We start from the raw sequence: 23,284 nt of genomic DNA, 5'->3' as shown, positions 1-23,284 counted from the left end.
ATGCATGGCAGCCACGTTGTTAGTTTTTAAATTTTTTTTTTTTTTTTGCTAAAAGGCCAAACCATCAAGACGATTCAGAACACACAAAAAGGCAGCTGTGCAGTAAAAGCCCAAAGAAAAGGATATATATATAAAACAATGCCACTTTATTCAAGTCATTTGACAGTTTTCCAGACTCAGACTGGGTATAAAATCAGTCAATTTTCTTAATCTCCGTAAAAATAAGTCATTATTTGCCTGTTATAGAGTTTACACAGAACTAGTTAAAACAAGGGAACCATTTCACAACACACAACATGCCAAAAAAATTTGCTTATTGTTCTCAAGCATATTTAAACAAGGACCAGTACTCCTGTTAGCATGATTTGGAAGGAATGAGAGAGAAGGAGCACACAGAGTTGGACAAGGAGAGACAGATCGAGTCAGTGAACTGACAATTTTACAAATGGGTCTTTGGTAAGGCATCATTTCTGAAGTTGTCAATCGTTCTGTTGCACTGACCAGAGTATCATCCAACCACAATAGTGCCATTATCTTGACTTACAATATCCATCAAAATGAACATGGTTGTATTCAGTGTTCAAACTCATAATTTCTCTCTCTTTGGTCATCCGGGAACAACTAGAATCAGCTTGGCCAGTAATACAAAGATTGTGATCAATGCATCCTTCTGCAGGTGTCTCTACTTGTTAGGACTGTAAGCTGACACATATTATAGATTATGTAAGATGCTCTATCAGCACTGACAACGGAGCTCACTGAGTTTCCCAGCAGTTCACAACAAGTCCATAGCTAAAGTACCCAACTGTCAATGTTTCAATATTTTGGAACCAACTGCTCTGAAGTCTGCCATTCAAGAGGGAGCTCTAATAATCAGCATGTAAAGCACTGAAGTAATTTACCCCGTCTCCCTGTCAAGCTGCTGCTAAGGCCGTATGTGAAGCCAGTGAGCCAGTGGAATAGTCTTGCATAATGATGCGATTTGAATCTGACTGTCAAATGAAAACCTCTAAGATCCTTTTGTAAAACCAACTTAAAAAAAAAAAAAAAGACATAGTAAAGAACATAATTTATTAAAGACGATCTAAACCAGAAATAAATACATGAGAGAACAACAATGTGTGTAATTTGTGAACCCAACAATGAAAAATAAACACTTGAGTGGTAACAAACAGAACAAACAATGCCTCATCAGGCCAATGAATTCTGAAAGTATCCCAGCTACTTCTCAACAGACAAAGTTAATTTGTAATTGATTTGTCTAGAACACATTTTCAAACTGATTTAAGTCATCATGCACTCCAATAGCAAAATAGAGTGTTTGCTGTTAATAATAGAAATGTTTACAGGCCTCAACATGTATAATAAATACAAAGAAAATATAAATCAACTCAAATGATCATTAGGAGAAATTAGATTTTTTTGACCTAACCAACACAAGGTGTGAGGCTGTTTCAGGGATGGTAGTAGACAGGTTAAGAGTTTAGGAAGTGCAGTTTTTACAACTGGAGGGGGCTAAAATCAACTCACCATACCAATCATTTTCATGAAAACAATCTAGAAATCAGGCAGGATTGATACATTCATTATGTGCATACTCCCCATCTTTTAAAACGGAGACAAACAGTGAAGATAAGACTTTAGACATCAAGAGGTGTTCAAAAACAACAAAAAAAGTATGCGATATGGTGCTGCTTGACATTGCAAAATGTATTCTGTACAAAATTCATAGAACTGGAATTCATGAATTATAGTTCTATGATATAATCAATGTAATGATAACAGATTGTGAAATAAAATGCCAGAGAACCACAAGTTTGGGCGATCTGTGATCAGTCTGGCGCCATGTGCCCTACATTCCTGAAGAGGCTGGACAATCATATTGGCCCTGTGTTTCATCAGCGCAATGTGTGTGTGCGCACGCGTATACCTGTGAAAGAGTTACAGTATGCAAAGGGATTGTAAATACAAGTATGAATGTCCTAGAGCTATTGATTCCCTCATGTTCCCCAGAGTACAGAAGGCCGCGGGTTGTAGTCCAGTTGTAGTTAGAAACACTAGCAGACACCAAATCTACAGCCATTGGGACAAGGGGACAGGCTCACTTGGCACCATTTTGAAATCAAAGTAAGTTCTAGAAATCCACAATTTGATCCATTAGAAAAAAATAAAATAAAAACTGGAGATAAAAGTTAGTTCTCAACTGGCTCTAAAAGCGATGGAGGAAAAGAGGAAATAAAGGCTTCAGCTTATCAGCAGTAGTTGACATCCTCTCCTCTTGATCACAATGCCCTTTCAGATTACAGCCAACCTACAGCACAGATCTTTCTCATGCACACAGACAAACACGCAGCCACAAACACATACCTTGACTAAGCCCTATGTGCTGTCCTCCCTTTACTGCTCAAAAGGAGCTTAAAATTCTCTCATCTCTTCCAATATGGCTCAGTTTAAAACGAGGGAGATTAAAACGGAAATTAAACGTCACAAATGAATCGGAACGCATTTCATTCAAAAACCTAGGTTTGTCCTTGGTGGCAAGTTCACTTAGACATGTTTAAATACATCAGTTTCAAGTTAGTGGGAAGTCTCCCAATGAGTTTATCGTCTCCTCTTCTTGCTCCTCTGCAGGTAGGACTCTCCTTGGGCTGTCCATTCTCCAGCCATGGTTGGTGGACAGCTGTGACCGTCTACTGGCAGCTGTTCCTCGCCAGTCATTTTGGGAACATCCACAGGCTGCCCCTCCCTCCTCCTCCTCCTGCATGCAGACACACTGGTCCCTGCTGCTCCACTTTAAGACTTTTACATACATACTTCTGATCGGTGGCAACAGTATTGGGACATTTGAGAAAAATAGGGAATTTTGTCTGGTCAAAATGTATATTTCTGATCAAAAGATAAACATAGTTATCAGTACCCCCAAAATTCAGGTAAACATGGGGAAAAATTACTCAAAATAAGGGTAATTTTAGGCAAATATTAAGTCGCGTAACACTTACATATAATGACTGCATGAACCCCATGAACATCTCCAGATTCAATGAAATCCTGTGGCATACTCCCCCCCAAATATAGCCTCTTCTGTGACAACGTGTCTCCACAGGATTTCAGCAGCGGCACGGACTCTGCCCTGCTGCGATACAGGCTGGAATACGGACGGCTCCATGACTCAGTGTCCGGGCCCTGTGCTCGTGTACCAACCAGAAAACATTACCCTCCTAGCACTGTGCCTCCAGTCATGCAGGGTAACTCCACCGGGGTAGTTCTTCCTGGATAATTTTCTGATGCAATTCAATGGCAATACTAGTTTCAAGGAGCACCTACCGCTGAGGTGACCCCGCATAACTCAAGGAATCGAGATGGGTGGGTAATAGTCTGAAATTTGAATTCTACTGACGTGCATGAATTTGTAAAAGGCTGCACTCGGGGCTTGCTGGAGTATCTCGCATCAAGATATCAGAAGTCTGGTGATGTTGATGGATCAAAAGTCTCACATAGTTATTGCATGTGAACAATTGTGAAGTATTGACCAGAAGATTAATTTAGTTCGAATTCATTTGTCCCAATATGCTCCACTGAAACTGGTGAAACTGACCACAACAACTGCCATATAACATTTTAACATCTCTGCAAATAGTTTGAATCAGTATCTGAGAGTCAGCAATTTTACTTTGTATCATTCAAATTTCATATATACTAAACTGGACCATTTTCACATTACCATCTCAATACACCACTGACTGTTTATTAAAATTATTATTGACGCAAAATTTAGTCTCTTTGTTACAGTTTGTGAATCCTGCTCTCCAAATAAAAAGGTAGTAGTCGTAGTAGTAAAAACAATGACGAGAGTTCACAGAGTCATCTGTGGAGGAAGCACTGGAAGTTGAACCAGGAGCTCTGATGATATGGTCAGGATTTTTTACGAGGTGGTCAGAGGGAGGGAGGGAGGGAGGGAGGGAAAGAAGGAGTTGTGGAGTGGAGTCATCAATAGGCCTCTGTAGCCCCACACAGTCCTTTCTGATCGGGCCTAGAACGTAGCCCTGTGGGACTCCGCCTGCCACCGCTGGGTCGGTGATGCTATGCCGCCATGAGATACTGATGGTAAAAGAGGCCGAACAGAGAGGTGGAGAAGAGGCAGGCAGCAATCCACCAAGTAAGGAAGGAGAGGAGACCCCGGAAAAGCAAGGGGCTGAATACAGTCCGCAGGCCTCCAAGGGCCACCGACAGCTGGGCTACCGACGCCCGGGCTCCTGCTTCCACCACTGGAGCTGGTGTCGGGGCTGCTATTGGCGCTGCCCCCATTGCAGGGTCAGAGTTCATTTCATGGGTGCAAGGCAGGTCATCTTCAGGATAGACGCCCCAGGAGTGTCCACCTGTAACAAATAGGCCGATGAGAGGAAAAGGGTAAGAATTCCCGGGGCCAATGAGATATTCTGTACTGGTAAAATCACTGGACAGTGCATGACTCACCTAAGGTTTTTAGCAGCAAAGTTGTATGTAGCAACATCACCAGTGGTGCCACATACTGTAGTGCGATTACACACAAGTAGTAAAAAACACGCGCAACCTGGGTGCAATAAGAGAAGAAATATGTAATTGTAATGTACTGTTACAATCCCATTGGTTCTTAAACAGAGCATCTCACAAGACTTGGAGGTATTATAACACAAAACTATCATAACTTTTACAACCTTATTGTTTCTCTGAAGCAATTTCCCCAAACATCATTTAGTGCTATATGATCAGAGCAACAAAATAAAAATTCAAAAACAGGAAAATGTAGAATAATAGGAATTTACCATTACATTAATGGGAATGTATAAAAGCCTGAATTCCTGATGAATTCCATCATCAACTCTTGTGAGTGGCCAACTGACAGGCCACCGCTCACCATTAGGGTGGGATTCATTCAGGGATCTTACCATACAATTTCAATTCACAGGCCATTATTTGATTATAAAAGGATTCTTGATGCCTCATGATTTTCAGTTAAATACATAGTGATTTTTATTTTTCCATATAATAAATATATATATATATATATATATATATATATATATATATGTATAAAATATATATAAAATATTCCTTTTTATTGTATAAATCAACATCAATTGCAATCATAAACATGGAATGAAGTGCACCTGTTATATGAACCCTACAATGCATTATCATCCAATTGTTATAGACTGCTGTGTAACTTGATATTTTGAAAAACAGTCCTCCATTCAATAATTGGTAATCAAGATTTCCTCACAAACATTTTTAAAAAATTTAGAGTAAAGAAGCCCTTATACAAAAATGAAATAATATGCATTATGAGAACAGCAGCAACCTCATACAAAATAAATCATTATTTGCCAGCTCTCATGAAAAACACCAAACTTTTGGTTGTAAAGAATCACAATAATTTCGACACAGGAATTAAAAAGTGTGGGTTGCTGTGGATAAAGGAGGCAGCGATGTGCCTCACCCTTCCCTGCAGTCGTGACGGAGTGGGTAGCGGCATTCACAAAGTTGACATTTTTATTGAAATGAGTGCTGCTTGGTGGTTCACTTGCATGCCACATTTACCAGTGGCTCCTAACCATTTGGAAAAGGTCTTGATCCTATTCTGCAAGATATGCATGTTTGCCAATAAGCAAGGAAACATTAACCTGCTAGATTTTTGTACAGTTTGAAGTCAGGTTCTCTTCCATACAAGAGATACTTGACCTTTGTGTGGCAGAGCTTGCAACACGTGTGACTGTTTATCAAATTTCTTATTTTCCTTGAATCTCATAAAAACCGAAAGGTGTCCACATTTGCTTTAATGAAGGCGGAGCTGGCTTACTCACATTTCTCCGCTACTAATACTACTAATTACAGATGTAAACAATGCTCAGACCTCCAGTCCGTCACAACTCTGTTCTTTTTTCAACATTGCGCCATAAAGAGTGTAAAGTTATGCTTTAAAAACTTGGAATTTATTTTTATTGTGCGCACTGATACAGAACCCCCCCCCCATCTCTACTCACCATCTTCTGCAGGTCAACAGTGCTGATACGTCCTGCCTCCTTCTTCATCTGCTCCACACCCTTCTGGGCCAGGTTGAGGTAGGCCTGCAGGTGGTGTCTCATCATAGCCAGCCGGAGCACACACAGCAGCAGGATGGCCCATAACCGCAGCGTATCATACGTCTGCTCAGTCATTCTGATATAAAGAGAGAGAGAGGAGTGTGAGCGAGAGAGAGAGAGAGAGGGGAGGGATGAGGAAGAGATGAGAGCTGTGCTGGCCCATGAACTCAACACATCATGTGTCTGCTCCATCATCTGGATGGAAGGGAGAGACGATGAGACAGAGAGGAAGGAGATAGGAAGAGCAAAGGAGTGAAAAGCAACTCATAGCAGAGGAGAAAACGGGGAGAGAAATAAAAAAAGTGGGTGAAAGTGAGAGATAAAAAGGTGGAAGGGAGGTAATGTAACATGATGCAACTGATTCCCAAAACAGCAAACACTTGGAGGGGTTTAATCAGGTTTGACCTTGATGGTATCACAGTCACTGTCAGCAGCAGAAGAAAGTTAGACACATGACAGAATTCAAGCCTAAGCAACAAATGGAAGATGCTATCTTGGAATGAATAACCAGCTAACAAATGACAGAGGTTAGAGATATAATAAAGAGCTTTCCCTGAGGTATGGCTAAATTTGTTTACAGTCTAATTTTAACCAAAATAGACAGCATGTGTATTGTTGTCGCTTCATCTACGAGCTGAATACATTTCTTATCTCACAGAACCTTCCCATTTTCACGATTGCTGTTGCATTGTTTACATCCATTTTCCAGCACAAAAGCCACAATTACTTTTATTTTCACTGCTTGGCAAAGTTGTACCATCCCTCTTGTTTGAATGGCAGGTAATTAGCTTGTTAGATTCAGAGGGGAGTCCAACTAGCTTGCCTACCAAGTTTAGATCCATAAACAAAACGCATGAGGACTCAAACACCCTGAGCACCCTTGTGCTCATGGAATGATTATGTATCCTCACGCACATGCTGGAAAACATTTTACCTGTGGCCCGTTTTTTCTCAATTTTCTGAATTAGTGGCCAGAAATATAATTGTAAATCTTCAAGTAACTTGAACAGACAGTAGTTCACTTTTCCTATTCTTAACAGGTCTAAGCCTCAATTTTTCTTTTTTTTCCTTTTGTTTTTGAGTATATCAAGTGTGGATATATACACAGATTCTTTAAGGATAGGACATGCTGATGGAAAATAATTTATTTTTGTTCCAATGTTTGAAAACAACACAAATACAAAGCAATTTATAGCTTCAAAATGTTTAGCTGTCATACTTCCAGCCATTGTATTGAGAACTAATTTTATTTGTGAGCAGGAAAAATGTCATCAATAAAGTGAAATGTAGTTTTTGGTGAGATAACCATAAAAACAAGTAGTGTGCCACATTGGCCCCAGAACTGGCAATGCACTGCATCACTGGATCAGGCATTTGAAGGATTGGTGGAAAGAGACAATAATTTAGTTTTACTTACAAAGGCACGCTTTCCTTCCCCAGAGTGGGGTTCATTATGTAGTCCTTGGTAATGGGCTTCACCCACAGCAGGACCATGATAAGAGGGGACAGGAAGTTGATATGGAGCAGAGTCCTAAAGAAGAGGGAAGGTGAAAGAGAGACGGCCAATTCAGTAAACAGATACTGAGGCTGGGTGCTCAAAAGCATCCAACAACTTGTACCCCGGTGTATCAAGTGTCTCAGAATAGCATAATTACAGAGAGTCTGGCCAGTCAAGGAAACCTGACCAGTGATCCTTTAAGATTGAGCTATTTGATAAATATCGGCCCAACAGTCTACTCACGTGCATTTGGGAACAACTATCAGTGTATAGCTTACTGAAATCTTTGGCCATTTGATATCAATTTGAAGTTTGCACGCAAGGAAAAAAAAAAGTCCATATTATCAATGCAATTTTCCCAGAGAGGGGTGAGAAGATAGCCTGGGCATAGTTTCTGAAGGGCTTGGAGATAATCCCTGCCAGAGACAGGGTCTGAGGATGTAAGCTCATGACAGTTCAGAGGGGGATGGAAGAGGAGGCCATTTTGGAGAGTCTGCTATGCCAAAGTGGATTATCTGGGTGCGACGTGCTCTCTGCTCTGAACCCCCTATCATGGTCGTAGACATGCCACCCAGTGAGTTCTGAAATAGAAATCTGCCCCAACTGAGGAAGTCTTCATCTGACTCACAGAGTGCTCTTATCCTATCTGACGCACTCTGGATAGCAGGGGACAAGTACAACTGCTCTGTACTTGCCCTTATGGTACTCAAAGATAGGATAGTTTGATATTTGAGCACTATGTTTTTGGTGAATTTGAGGACATGTTAACAAAAGCCTAGACCTGGAGAGAGAAGAGACCAATATACAGAATTTTCCAATAGCAATACAACCAGGTATATTTTGAACCATATAACCATGTACATTTTGATGAACAATCTGAGATTATATGAAAAGTCAATATTTAGATATTTTGCATATTTTTAACATACTTTTGATTTTATTTTAGGCTTGATTTACATATGATAAAAATACTTCCAAAAATCCATGTTAAAGTTCCAGTGCAATGACCACAAATCCCATTCTAGGCTATTGTTTAACAAAGGGCACGTAATGTAAAGTTTCCCAAAATATTACATGGTTAATGTGGAAATTTGACTATTGCTCTTTGGAGGAGAGAAATACTGTAGTGGACTCACTGTGTAACTTTGGCTGTGGTCAGATTGAGTGCATCTAGGTGCATCTGGGCCAATCGTAGACCAGGGAAAGTTAGAAATGCTCCAATCAGGGAGCAGAGCAGGGCCAGGATCAGCTTGAAGGTGAGTTTAGATATGGGACCCCTGTGGAAGAGAAAGGACATATTTAATAGTGAAGTTTCTATAGAGTCATAAAGCATTCATGAAAACATAAAGACACTATGGATATGAGAATTATGATATTGTACTTACTGGGACTCTAGGCCCTGGTGCTCCAGAAACTGTAGAGCACTGTCAGAGAAATTTGCAAAACCTAGAAAGAAATTTTCAACAGTGATTTACTCAGAAAATGAGACTGTCATGATATCAGATGAATAAAGACAGAAAAGAATAAGAGGAACACTCACCGGTCTCCAGGCCAAACTCCAGATAATTTTCAGTGACTATGAGAATGGCCATGGCTTTGACAAAAAAGAAGAAAGCAAAAGTGATGCAGAGTGAGCGCTCGCCTCCTTCTTCCAGCTTAAAGTAGTGGGCCGTTAGAGAGAAAAGGGTCTTACTGTGGGGACAGGGTCAAGGAAAAAAATCTGCAGGAACTAACTGGCACATAAAACGGGTCCAAACACAGTGGATTATAATGCAGACATATTTTCAATGCCATGGCCAGGATCGAGGCCAACAGAAATAAGTCTCAGCAATCAACCGAATACAAAAAGGTAGAACACAGCAACACACCAAACACTGTTATTCATCTTAACACAAACACACTAAGGGTTTGTGCATACACACAGGCCCTCTGTAAGCCCTCAACCCCAGTCAATGCCACACAAACCCCGCTACACCTCCTACACAGAATGTGTGGGTACATTAACTTGGTCTTTGGCAGGCATGCTTGCCACCGTGGTAATAATGGTCTTTTATGCTGTTCCTGCCGACACTGATCCAGAGGGCTAAGGACACAGCATGTTTCTAAAGCTGACTCTGGTCTCCGCGGAGATGGAAACTTGCCTTTCTTCAACATTCCAGGTGACAGCATGCCAATTTTTCACTCCGTTTCAATCCATTTCATGAATGGTAATCAATCCAATGGAGTCTCTTTTCTTCCCGTGGCCCTTATTCAGTACAGTGAAGACAGTTGCATAAAAAAGGTACCAGACAAGTTAGAGCCGGCCTGAGTCTGAAAAGACGAATGCAGCCGTGTTTGAGCCGTCACTGAGTGTACTACAATTAATGTGCCCCTGAGCCCGAAGGACCATCGACAATAGCCAGAGGCCAAAGTTTCAGCAGCTTATTCTATAAAGGCTTTGGACATTCAGTAACATTCGGAAAGTTTAGTAAAGAAGAAGGAAAAAAAAACTCAGGCAAAGGTTTATGCAGTAGCCTCAGATGCAGCTGCTTGAAGATGACACTGCTCTAGTGACATCAATGAAGGTGGACGCAGCAGTGGTTGCTCTTCAGCCCGACTCTTTAACATGCCATTGGGGTTGAGATGGGAAACCTGAAATCAAGTGTGCCATTAACACACATATTGAGCCAACATATTCCTCCATCATCATCTTCATCACTCATTCAGGCGAGGGCCCCTTTAGTCCCATTTCATTCCTTCCCGTCTCTCCCTTTTCCCCCAAGCAAATCAGTCCGTTGGGCTGTGAAAATTGGGCCTCCAATCTCTCCGACGTGGGCAGGAAATGACACACCATCTGACCGCACTGAGCCAGGCCCGACCGGGAGCGTGGGAAAGATTGATCCCCATGGACGGTGGCAAGGATAATGCATATTATTTAACTGTCATTCAGCGGAGCAAAGTAGCAGGTAGCTGTGGAGCATGAAGGTGCTGGCAGTCAAGCCAGTAGGAGCTCTCCGTCTGTCACTTTACAGCCACTCTCTGCCCACCGCTGCATCCACACAATCAAGATGGACTGATTTGGTCTCTCTTATAGACAAAGAAATGTTAACCTCCAACAGATAAGGGACAATGGTGAAGAATCTTAAGTGAAAACAATGAGAATGAGAGGGTGCAGAGGATAGAAAATCCAGACTCCTGCAGTAACTGTAACAAAATAATGTTTGCTGGAATTAACAAACTTCAAAAATGGGTTTCTCCAGCTTAAAGCTCAAGGTCACTTGCCTACCCAGTACTTACCCAATACCTATGACCTATACCTTGACAATTTCAAGAACAGTTTACACTACAACACTCTGATGGGATTCACTGACAGACTGATCAAAATGCAGGCCTATTGAGATATAAAGAGCGACTGATGTAAGGATACATGACAAAGGCGAGTACCAGCAGGCACCAGACCACACTGATGTTCATCTCTCCTGAGGGCTGAGCCACACTGTAGTATAGCTCTGTTATCAGATACACTACTGTTGCCGCCACCGTGAAATCCACCAGCCACTGGAACTCTGGGAAGTAGTGCAATGCTGGGGGGGGTAAAAGAGTATTATTTAATAGAATTGCTCAATAAAAGAGAAATATACATAAGAGTGTGTGAGTGATTGAGTGAAGTCAGGATTAAACATAATTTTTGGCAAACATATGTCGTCTTAGACTTATACCTAATGTGTCCACCTCTGTGATGTACTTCGTCTCCAGCTGTAGGTCTATGTCCTTGGGAATTGTTAGCGGCTTGTTGTCTATGTGACCATTGTACTTCCTGGGGCAAAGAGGACAAATCAGAAAAACAACAACAAGGTTGAGGAGAACAGATACAAACAATTCCATTATGCAGTTGATTCAACTTTTTATCCATTGACATTTCGTCAAGGATGAGTGTTATCATTTTTTTTTTTTTACCTTTACCTGTGTGGAGATGTAAACTTGGAACATAAGGTAAATACATTGAACAGCACTCACACACCAATATATTGACACCAATACACATTGGTGTGAGTTTTGGCAGACATTTTAGTTTCGTTTTTGTGACACGAATCGCCATTACATCCTACCTGTTTTTCTATAGTGTTGGTAATAGCATAGCCATTTAACACGCTTCCACACCGTTTTCAATATCTCTCTGTGCAGTAAACAACTATGAGAGAGAGCTGGGGTTGGACTGAGAAGGAAGATAAGGTCAATACTACAGGTGCAGCAAGATGGAGTGTGTTGGGAGACTGTCCTTCAACCAGAGGGACTAGGCGCAAGGCCCCGTGTTGCCAATCATCCACTCTGCTGAAGTGTCCCTGAGCAAGACACTGCATCCCTGCCAGCCCCATGTGTGTTGTTCTGTAGGTGACCTCCCTATGAAGAAGGGTAAATGAAAAGAGAATTTCCCTGCGGGGATCAGTGAAAGTATCCCATTGTTATCATTATGCTTGGCAGCAGCGCTACATATTCCAATGTCAGGTATGTATTTGTATTTTGAGCAAGTCATTGTTAAACTGCATGTCTGAATTGGCTGTGGTAGTAATCTTTAGAAGCCAGCTGATGGCCCTGTCGAACACTTTAACTCTTGTGTGGTTGAACCTGTGGTGGTTAACCCACTGGCCTGTAGAGGCGCTGGCTGACTACCTGGGCATTATACTGTATATTATCGGTGAGGTAGCGTCCCATAGTGTTACGATTGATTATGATGTGCAAGCTTTATACACCTCTCTTTCTGTAGAGGAATCACTTTCAAGGTATGTTAAGATCACGATATATGACTTTAACTGTACAATGTCTTCTGATTTTTTTCATCTTTCGCCACTTTATTTCCACGTTTTCATTATAAAAAAATAAAGACAATCTATCTTTATTCCATGTACTTGAAGTAATAATCCACATGTTTTTGTGGGGATTTTGGCAATATCTTTGGAGGTGATCTTTGTTGTGGTGTTTGGTACTGCACTTCCCAACTATCACTTCACAACAGTGCCGCCAATACTCGCACTTATTCACGTATTATTATTGCTACTATACTCCTCCAGGCCTACAGGGGCGATACACAGGCTGTGTTGCTACGCCAACAGCAGGAGCTTGGCCAGCTGTTCTTAGGCTTGAAGAACTGTCTGGTGGGCCTCCCCAGTGTTGGGCTTTGTTTGTTCAGCCCTGTGTGCGCTGGATTCACAGGACAATACCACTGTAAGACGCTAGGGCCAAACATGCCCCGGACAGATTTCATCTCTGAGGCACCTGACTGAAAAAAAAGGGGCTCAGCTTCGCCCCTCACTGAGGGAGTCAGACCACTAACAAAAGGAGCGGAGCCGCATGGCACGAGCTGGCAAAAGGACAGTGGTCTGTCTTTTACTTCGAGGGATTAGCGAACATGTGGCGTTGCTGAGCTCCAACCTGCCTCACACAGCCTCAGAGAAAGGACTGTGCTACAAAACCGCCTTAAGTTAGAACCCGGAGACCATGTGGAACAGTAAGGATTAACTTTCATTTGTGACTTCAATTCAAATTCACTTTTAAAAAGGACAGTACAAAAGAAACAGCACTAAATTCATGTGTGCAACATATGGTTCAAACTTCCACCTGCAGCCCTGAAATATTGAATAGTTGTTTTTTTGAATTGCAAAGTAGTCTGGAAGGAGAATCATCTTTCAGAATCAAAGTTTGACATTTGACCGCTTTGAAGGTATAATGCAGTTTGGGAAACTTTGATTTCGGAATGGATGCAATCCTTTTAAACTGCCATACCCTAAAATAGCCTAAACAGTAATGGCTCCAAAAAACAGGACTAACTTTCTTCACATACACAAGACAGGGCCATTTCTAAGCCGAGCTGCTCTGAGCTCCGATGAAGAGCCATAAAGAACAAAACAACAAAAACAGACTTCTGTCTTCTTACTTCAAACAGGCCTTAAACGAGCCACATAAACACATCAGCTTCATCTCTCCGCCGACATGCCTGTGTTCTCCATCCATCTCAAACGTCTGCCTTTCCTCTTTTCATTCCTGCCTGATGAAAGAGGTGCCATTCGTACCTCCTCTGTGCAGTTGCGTTTCCCCCACCCCCACCAATAACCCCTCTCCACCCCCCCCACCTTCCTACCTGTCTTTCTTCTTCTGTCCTTTTTGTTGTTTCCCAGCTAAGCTCCTCAACTCATCTTCCGTAGGGTGCTGATACCACCGCAGACTGTGAACAGAGAGAAGGAGAGAGAGAGAGATGGAATCAGGCAGAGAAAGTGAGACGGATAAAGGGGGAAAGAATGAAAAAGGGGACACACTAGTAAAGCAGGCAATTCCAAATCGCGAACTAGAATGGTAACTGAAAAAAAAATAAAGACAGACTTTATGCTGTCCCATCAGGACTAGGACATATTACATAATTCATCATTTGTTGACATTGAAGTGCAGAAAGAGTAAGTGATTTAGTGTACTTGAACAAGAGACACATTTCATAATTCCTCATCTGTTGACTTCTAGTTTGGGTAAGAATGAATAGAATTCACTTACTGTAAACAAGAGCTTTCATATGGGTCCTTAAAGCATGCATATCAAAATCACATTGTAAATGCTCTTGGCAGCAGAGACTTTAAGTCTTGGTTGTATGAGCATGCCTCAGAGCATCAATGTACAACAGCTCTAAGCTTTATGAGCAAATGCCTAACAACAAATGCACAAAAGAGGCATTTCTAAAAGCTTTAGCTTACAGTACATCAACTACTCTAATACACTTCTAAAAAGCACTTGTGTGAGGCTTTACAAAAGCAAGGTTATCAGTCTCCTTAAGGACTGAGCTCGAAACAAGAGCTAATTTAAGAGCATCCTTTTGAAGACTAACATTTCAGGCACCCTTCTTAACTTTGTTTGGAAACCCTCTTGTCATAGTTTCATGAGAGGCTCTCTGTGTGTGGTGAAGGAGGATGGTAGCAGCACAGCTTGTTTTCTTTTCCTTTTATATTTATTTATTATGGAAAAATTAATTGCAAAATACTCTGGAGGCACACTCCAGGCCTCCTGCTTAGGCCAAAACTTTTCAAAAAATGTTTCAACAGTGCCCTAAAAAAAAAACAAGAATGAATTATTAAATGTGTTCCAAGAAGCTGTTTACTGAAAAACACATATGGCACTAATTAGAGGAAATGAGGCGGGCACTTTATTTTTAAGCACCGTCCTCTCGGGTCATCCCAATATTTTGATGCCCTTTGGTCTTTGCAGCCTGATTTAACGATTCTTTTTCTTCTTCTATCCAAACGCTTTTCAGCAGACTGAAAAAACTGAGACTGTTTACAAGCCAAGTAAACCCATTGTTTTGGACTCTCTTTGAAACAAACTCAGAAGATAGAAGAGAAAGAGAAAATTAAATTGTGGCGCTTAGAGGAACTGTCAGAAACAGCACGTAACTACAGGACTCCACATTACCTGCCACTGCAGAGTAGCCATCTTGCGAAGGAATAATGAGGTATGATTTTCTGAATTACGCTGGCCATTACCATGGTAACCACCAGCTGCACACCGATCACACCCTGTGGAAGTGGGGAGGTAGAGGTGGGGGGTTCAAATCATATTTAAATAGTAATTAGACATGACATACAGCAGTTGCACATACACACTAAAGGCTTATATAGACATTGGTTATTTTGAGGCATTTCTCCATACTGTGTAAAATGTGTTTAAAATGCAATAAGAAGTCCATCAAGTTTCTTTTGGTTTATTTAGTATTTAAACTATTTAAGTGATACAATTTAAGTGACAACAAAAACAAAAAAAACTGTTAAGTCTCAGTCCGCTAGTCTTGCTGTCACACCGTAATGACAAATACTGATGAGTTCAGCTCAAGACACACTGCAAGATGTTTTGGACCGATGAAGCACCACAGGTGTCGGGTGCTGACCCAACACACTTTTCAAGATCACTGCACAGTGAGAAAGCTTATGACAACAACTAGGCTTCTGACTTAAGATTTTAACTCATTATCTTCATCACCATGGCAGATTAATCATTTCAAATTGATCAAGTTCATGCAAGCCAAAATTAGTGCAACCCTGTTAACAGAGGTTGGTATTTAGTTAAGTAGAAAAAGAATATGTGATTAATATGAAAAAAAGCTATTCTGAGTGACTGCCTTTCGCGAGCTAGATAGTATACTAGAGCAACATTCAAATTGTGTTAATTGTGTTAATTGTGTCACCATTAATGGTGATTTAGGCTATATCACAAAGTTTTTAGCTATATGGAGTGGCAACTGACTAGGTGTGGAAAAGCAGGATGAAACACAGGAGGTGAGTGTGGTGCAGAGAGCCTACTGGGGCTTACTGGGGCTAACTGGGCCCAAATAGGCTGCTCACACAAATTTAAAACACTGGCATCAAAACACTTTTGATTGTTCTTAATCATCAGGCGTAATACATCGGGCACAGAGAACAACAAAACACACTGATAATCTAATTTATTATTTTGCAACTGAAATGCAATGATTATTGTGAATAAGTTTAATAAAAAGTGTGTGGATGTGTGATAAAGTGTGCTTGAGTAGCTGCTATTTACTATAAATACTAAATTCACCAACAAATTCTTGTCTGTTATGAACTTGTCTGGAATGTCATTAAGTTACAAAGCTTACTCTTTAAATGATCAAACTGATTGTGGTCTGTCTGACTGTACACCTCTTCTTTCCATAAAAAGGGCCAAAGCAAACATAGATATACCGAACTACAGTGACACCATATTGCTGTGGAGAGATCACTGTCAAACAATGAGACACTCTCAAGTAAATCAATGGTATAATATTTACTGAGCTGAATAACATTATGCCAGTAACTGGGAACAATGATGGGAGAGATCAATCATGTAGAACAGTGTTCATTTGATGACAGGAATAGGATTGAAAATTGATTACAGCTTATACCTCTGCAGACATAAGGCACTGTCTAATAAAAACCCTTAACATTGCCTCTAATGATTCTGAAAACAAATCCTTAGTAGTAGAGTATGAGTGGCTTTCTAGCTCTGGCTTGACAGAGGTTTTGATCATAACACGTGAAACACCACAAGAAAAACATGTTTTCCTTGTGAATAAAAGGAAATACTGTTGATGGATTAGGCTCCTCAACCTTGGATAAGCAGGCCCAGAGCTCAAACACTGAATGACCTTCGTCTGACTTTCCACACAGGGATGAATTGGCCTGTGTGGAGCCTAGGTGTTCATCACAACAATGTCATTCAACCAAACCAGAAAACATAAATTAAGCTAGCTGTGTCAGATTCCTCAATGTCAATCTTACATCACTTTCCCATTTCAGTTAAATAGAGGAATTTACTTTTACTTTTTTTTACTTGCTGTTCAACAGAGCACTCCCATCTACTTTCCTCATTCTTCCATCCACCCTTGCTTTCCTTCTCTCAGCGATAACGTTATGGATTTTCGGAGAACTGAATAAATAGCATAACAACCAATTTTCAAACCCACAAGTAGTACAAAACATTTCCAGACATGAACCAATTTCGTTCTGGAGAATACAGGCCTAATCCCAATTCCTAGTGGAATTATTGGTAAATTATGAGTAAACAAATATATCTGAAGCCATGTTGTAAACCACGAACAATGGTGCACTTCCAAGCCACTGGAAGTTCAAGTAGATTCCAATAAAAGACAAAATCTCTTGGATCCCTCTTTAGCACTGTTAAGATTATTGTTACAGTGGGGCTACGATATTACTATGCTGCAGCAGGGCAAGATAAGGGTCCATTATTCACATGTGCACACATCATGTAAGCACTGGGGTCCAAACAATGCAGGGATTTGGAGTCTGATAAAAAACAAACCAATAACTGGGAGCAAAGCAAATTGATCTCTGATAAAGGCTGATAAACATTATGATGATGTTACTTGAAGTACACTGTGAGGCATTAGGTATGCATTCTAAGCATATATGTATTATGCATTAGTACATTACACTAGAACATTACATTAGAAGCACATAAAACCATGCACTACACTACACTGACTATTGCAGTAGCTACACAGTTGCCTCAGAATGGGTGCAATAAAGGCTATTTTGACACTAGGGGCCCTAATTTCGTGCCGGCACAGATCAAGCACAGTGACCTTGCGCCGGTGAAGTGGCAAATTTTCAAGTAGATTGTAGATGTTCGGTAATGTCGTCGCTCACCATGACATCGCTCGTGCCGAAATGGGCGGGAAAGCACACTTAGAGGGGAGTGTCAGCACAAACAGGTGGCAGTGGAATTTTTGTGCTCAAAATTCCGCTCGTGCCTCTGCCTAATTCATCAATTGTAAAGTGTTTGTTAGATTTTGAATTCCCTTTTTAAGTCCCGGCGTGGTATATCCAGCGTTTCCATTACGCTTGACCAATCACAACCTTTGAATGTGCAACGTACCACCATGTGACCCAAACGAAATTTAACATGAATAAGCGGGAAGCTCAGGTGGGAGAGAAAGAGTGAAACCTTACATAGACCATCGATCTATGATCATGATTAATAATCGTGATCACAATAATTAGCAAAATAATCAGGACTATCATTTCTGCTATACTCGTGCAGCCAGAGGCCAAATATAGGTCAAACTCTAAAACAGCCACTATGTTCTTATTTTTAGGACAAAATATATTTCTGAAAAGGCCAAATCAAATGTGAATATTCAGGCTATCCAGAGGCATTCATACAGACATTGCTCTTTCCACATTTCACTGGTACATTATCAGAGAGAGAGAGAGAGAAAGAGAAAGAGGCAGAAAGAAAGTGACACAGAGGACACAGTCTGAACAAATTTGACAGATAATATGGGGCCATCTTTCCCTTACAAGGTGTTTCTTCAAGGGAATGTTCAGAATTTTTTTGACAAGTCTTTATCTGTAATCATACTCCTCCTGAGGTTGTTCAAAAAGTTTTGACAACAGAACTTTTGTTTTGACGGCAGAGTCCTGTTAGCATTTGTTAGCCATGCTAATGACAGTCAATGTGGTATCGAACCATTTCTTTCAAAATCTCAAGCATGCCATGCACTTCTATAGCTGTAACAGAATTGGTTAATAAGACCTGCAATGAGGCAGTTTGGGGCGGGGAGGGGAGGCTTGGGGGGGGCGGGAAGGGTTGGCTGCAACATCTGTCACAATGTCAGCCTCCAAGTGCCCAGGAGGATGAACAGCCAGCACTCCTGTGGTAGGTAGCTTAAGCTTTAGCAACATAGGGAGCTCAATATCAACCCAGCACATTTAGATCAATATTCACTTAGGCTTAAGAGGCCAGAATCATTCCTGTCATGCTGCTCCTTTATCCACTCACTGTAGGTGAGGTCTACGGTTTGGCCTATCTCCAACTCAATCAGTAGGAATCATTGGTATCAGCGCCTGCACACACTTGAGCAAGGAGAACCAATTAGCTAACTAATCCCCACTAAAATATTTTTCCTCCCTAATAGCAGTCCCATATCTGGGCTCGCACCTGGGCTTTTAACAGGGAGTCTAAGCTGTGATTGCAAACTCATCATCAATATCCTACATCAAAGCCCATGCACTTCTTTTTCTTCTAAACATGCAACAGATAATGGACAGTCTGATTCAGAGAAGGCTACATAAAGACAGAATAGAGACACTCTTCTCCATCAGTGGATGCTAGAAGATGAGGGGAGAAGAAATGTGAATTATTTCTCTCCATCTCACCTGTGCATTTTTGAGAGGATAATTTCACCTTGTCATAGTTCCACATGCCTTGTCGGTTACTCTGCTGCTAAATCTAGCAATACACCACCTACTCTATGTAGGCTGTGTGTTGGCAGTGTCCAAAATTAACTTTTCTGTTCACCTACGAAAGGCTGGTACTGGACAAATTACTGTTATTTTGAATCAGGTACTGTATGAACCATTCAGTAAAGAGACAAGAGCAGATTTAGAGCTCAAATTTAAAACTTCCTCACTCACTCATACAATGTCTTTGTCTTGTCAACACATGGGAATAAAGTTTCAACTGATGTTAGGCTGGTTAACCATCTAGGCAGCAGAGAAACAGGAGTAAAAGTTTGTAGAAGTGGTCAGCAGGGACAAAGTTTGAGAACAGGCAAAGACCGTATATAACAGAGGCTTACAAATGGTATCGTCTCAAAAAGTTACCGGCCGGTGTGGTGGGTGACCCCGATTGATTTATCCACCACAGACAAAATGTATCTGCATTTGGCACTTAGCAGATGTTAATTTCAGATGTTAGGCTATGTGTAGGATGTCAATGGTGCATTATTGACCAGAAAAAGATGACTCATGTCTGGCATTCAAAAATCACCACTGTAGACTAGAGAGCCCTACTGTAGTTACAAGAGAAATAACTGCTGGGTAGGGGTGGGCGATATGGACAAAAATCATATCACAATGTTTTCAGATATCACAATTCACAATATGCATCACAACATTTTTCAGTTTGCTTTTCTAAGGCTAGGTTGAAAAGTACAGTAAACTCAACTGGTAAAATTAATCTGGTAGCAGTACAGCCTTACAGCCATATTTGCAGCTGGGCATTTCTTAACAAGTGTCTACCACTTTGAGCAATCTATTGAGGCCTTCACTTTCATCCGTTTTGATAGAACCATCCTTTGCTATGCTAACTGTTATAGCACTGCACAGTATTATCTTTTACCAGCATTTGTTTTTCTTTTCAAATGGAGTGCCTCTCTGAAATTACTTGGCTAGCAGTGTTTGATGCTGCCTTCAAGTGCTCCTTGTAAACAACTACTTCCAAATTTGGAAGCTGTGCATTGTGCAAGTTGTGCATTCAAGTGCTTTAGGCTACTTTTGGCACTACAATAATATGGACCATGTAAAATTAGATATTTGGTTGCCGTTTTATTTTTGAAATCAAAGCCACTGTGTTGCAGCAGCAGAATGAAAAGAGAAATATCATATATATATAAATATATAATATATATAATTGATGCTAGAAATTATTTATTATACACAAAAATGTGTGACAAAAGTTAACCAAAGAGTGAAAATTTTGGCTGATGCTGTAATTATGATATTTCCGACAGCACTTTAAGGCAGCATAAGTGGGTCACTTGAGCTGTTCTCAACGATGCAGTCAAACAAGATGTTTAACTACACAACTTTAAGCTTTCAGTATGTTGTTTTTGAAGATTCCTTTAAAGATAACTAAACATGTAGGTTGTATCCTCTGTTGAGCCAATCCTCTCCTAGGCATATTATTTAAATGATAATCATTTGATAGCATCGGATTGCAGCTGGTGGAACATGCTCCCTTAAGTTCTGTGTTTACACTAGTAGCATGCTAAACTAACCTTATGCCCATTCTGGTTGTAATGTGAAGTTTGTCTCAAACAGAGGAAAACAGGGAAATATCAGTCATACTAAACAACCACAGTGCATGACACCATTGAATCTGTTTGCGAGAGATGAGTTACGCCTACGTCAGACTAGTGGGGGTGTGGAAGGAGGGAGTATATGATGCCTTGATAGGAGAGGTGATGAGGCTGGACCAAAATGCTAGACCTAGATTTTGCCTCGGTCATGGGGATCCCCAGTGTCACGCAGCATGGTGTACACTCCAAAAGCCAAAGTCAATACCTCTTCTGGAGTCACAGAGGGGAGAGTGGGTCCCGTTAATGTGGCAATTTACACTCCATCAGACTTGACGCGTGGCCAAACATGACCTCTCCAACTCAAGACAAAATTTCTCCAGTACAGAGTAGCGGTCATGCTATATAGGTCAAAAGCACACATGCTCAGTTTGGAGGATGTTGGCCATTCTCTGTGGGGAGCCTGCATGGATCTCAGGCTCGGGGGAAATTGAGCCAGCATGGACTCTCTTATCTTGCCCAGTCCGCTTGACCCCCTCCACACAAAGACCAAATGGAAGCTGTGGGGGGCAGGGGGAGGGGGCTGCTGTGATAACCACTATCCCTAAGAGCTCAAATCACCTAACTGCCACCTTGCCCATGAAACCAGCACTGGACCTGCAAAAACTCTGACTGACCCATGCTTCCCAAATTAAGTTTAGCCTAACTATCGGTTGAGTGTGCTTATTTCTTTCTCTAGCCAGAAATTGTTAAGCTGCCGAGTGCATGAAATCTAAACAAATTAAATTTTTAATACAAATATTGCTATTGTAGTTACTCCAACAATTGTAATGTTTCTTGTTACAGAGGGTAAAATTCAACATGATACGGTTAAGTACCTTTTGATCTTTCAGCAGACAGACTACTACAGTCCAAGTCACCAAACTGTCTTACAGTGCTACTATTCAACACAAATTAAAAACAAAGAAATGATGATTACAAATACAAGTGTGTGCTGACAAAGGTGCAACAAGTGCAGCTGACTGTTACTCTCAAACAGTTTCCCTCAGTAAGTTGACTACACACATATTCTTTCTGGATATGCAGGAAACATGATATGAGGTTTAAATGAATAAGTATGGTCAATAAATGCCATAGATGATTGTACTTTATGAACTTTATGAAGTTCACAGTTCCTCTGAGGGCATTCTGAGGTCAAACTGAGCAGATCAGGTAGGCACAGCACACCTTGGACGTAACGTTAAGTTACCTTGCTGCAAAATTAATGGTATGCTAATTGCTAATGTCTTAGTAGCAGTTGCAGAAATCCACGTATCTTCCAACTTTACCCTGCAATACTGGCTAATTTCAGTATTCACATACCTTATATGCATATGAACGCAACTCGTGCAATGTTATACAATTAACGTAACACCATAAGACTGCAATCAACGCTAGCTAGCTACATATACTAGCTAGCAGACGGCTAGTACCTGTCTGTCTGGCTAGTAAGCTAAGCTAATGTTACACTGCACACACACAATGACAAATTTGCAGAAAAGCATAACTGGGTCACCAACGGTGTAGTAAATATCCACACGGTTTTTACCAACTGACACCATATCAATGAACTGCGACGAAGCAGAGAAAATGTTATGTCAAGGCTAGCTAACCACAGGTGCTCGCTGTCACACTCACCATGTTGATGCAGTGGAGCTGAAACGGACTCAACCCCGACAACTGTCACACTGAGCACCCCGACTCGGAAATCGAGCGGCGCGGAGCACATAAGCCCTTCGTACGATGGTGATGCACAAAGTTAATGAATTTCTCATTCAAATAGCCACCGTATCCTTGCAAAGATGGTTTACATCGTCAGAAATCAATGGATTCAACCTCGGCTCTCGAGTATTTTCAACTGCAGTAGAGGTCACGCTAAGACTCTGGGTAGGCAGGCGTCCTTAGATATGCCTGCACACGGAGAGTAAAATATAAGGTTTCAATAATTCGAAATTGGATACATTAAACTAATCTTACTTGTAAACGATAAAATAAATATACATTTACCTAACATTGCTTTGAATTCTTGTAAAATACAATATATATTTTGTAATTTTGTATAGGCATAGCCAAGAACACACTAAGTGAACAGTAGGACCGCCAGAACCGGAAGACAGCACGGAGTCACACATGACAGATCGGCACCTGCACCAGCTGGGATGCTGGCATCTCAGTGCATACAGGCGAATAATCAAAGTCTCTCAGCTTCCATCTTTAAAACGACGTTTTTGTCGGATCAATATAGTGTATTGTTTATTGGATAGTGTAATGAATGTTAGTTCTGTCTGCCCCCTAAAT

At 41.0% G+C, this 23,284-nt stretch overlaps 1 protein-coding gene across 1 annotated transcript; it reads right to left on the bottom strand.

Moving 5' to 3' along the window:
- Positions 1 to 216: 216 nt before the first annotated feature.
- tmem161b (transmembrane protein 161B) lies at positions 217 to 22,820 on the bottom strand. Its single transcript, XM_071899744.2, has 12 exons — positions 22,625 to 22,820; positions 15,046 to 15,149; positions 13,733 to 13,816; positions 11,316 to 11,413; positions 11,024 to 11,180; positions 9,158 to 9,309; positions 9,003 to 9,063; positions 8,754 to 8,894; positions 7,537 to 7,650; positions 6,021 to 6,195; positions 4,474 to 4,570; positions 217 to 4,376 (listed from the first exon to the last, which is right to left on the bottom strand). Exons 1-12 carry the CDS (start codon positions 22,625 to 22,627, stop codon positions 4,081 to 4,083), a joined length of 1,482 nt encoding a protein of 493 aa, XP_071755845.1. The 5' UTR covers positions 22,628 to 22,820; the 3' UTR covers positions 217 to 4,080.
- Positions 22,821 to 23,284: the final 464 nt, after the last annotated feature.

The sequence above is a fragment of the Centroberyx gerrardi genome, chromosome 8, assembly GCF_048128805.1.
Source record: "Centroberyx gerrardi isolate f3 chromosome 8, fCenGer3.hap1.cur.20231027, whole genome shotgun sequence".
Lineage (NCBI taxonomy): Eukaryota > Metazoa > Chordata > Actinopteri > Beryciformes > Berycidae > Centroberyx > Centroberyx gerrardi.
The sequence above is the reverse complement of the archived record's forward strand: the minus strand, read 5'-3'. Positions and strand labels throughout refer to the sequence as shown.

What these genes read in the sequence shown, in the direction of transcription:
- tmem161b (XM_071899744.2), bottom strand. An exon ending in CACAGAGGTGGACACATTAG is followed by an intron (nt 11,181 to 11,315) that starts GTATAAGTCTAA and finishes TACCCCCCCCAG; the next exon opens with CATTGCACTACTTCCCAGAG. An exon ending in CTGGTACTCGCCTTTGTCAT is followed by an intron (nt 9,310 to 11,023) that starts GTATCCTTACAT and finishes CTGTCCCCACAG; the next exon opens with TAAGACCCTTTTCTCTCTAA.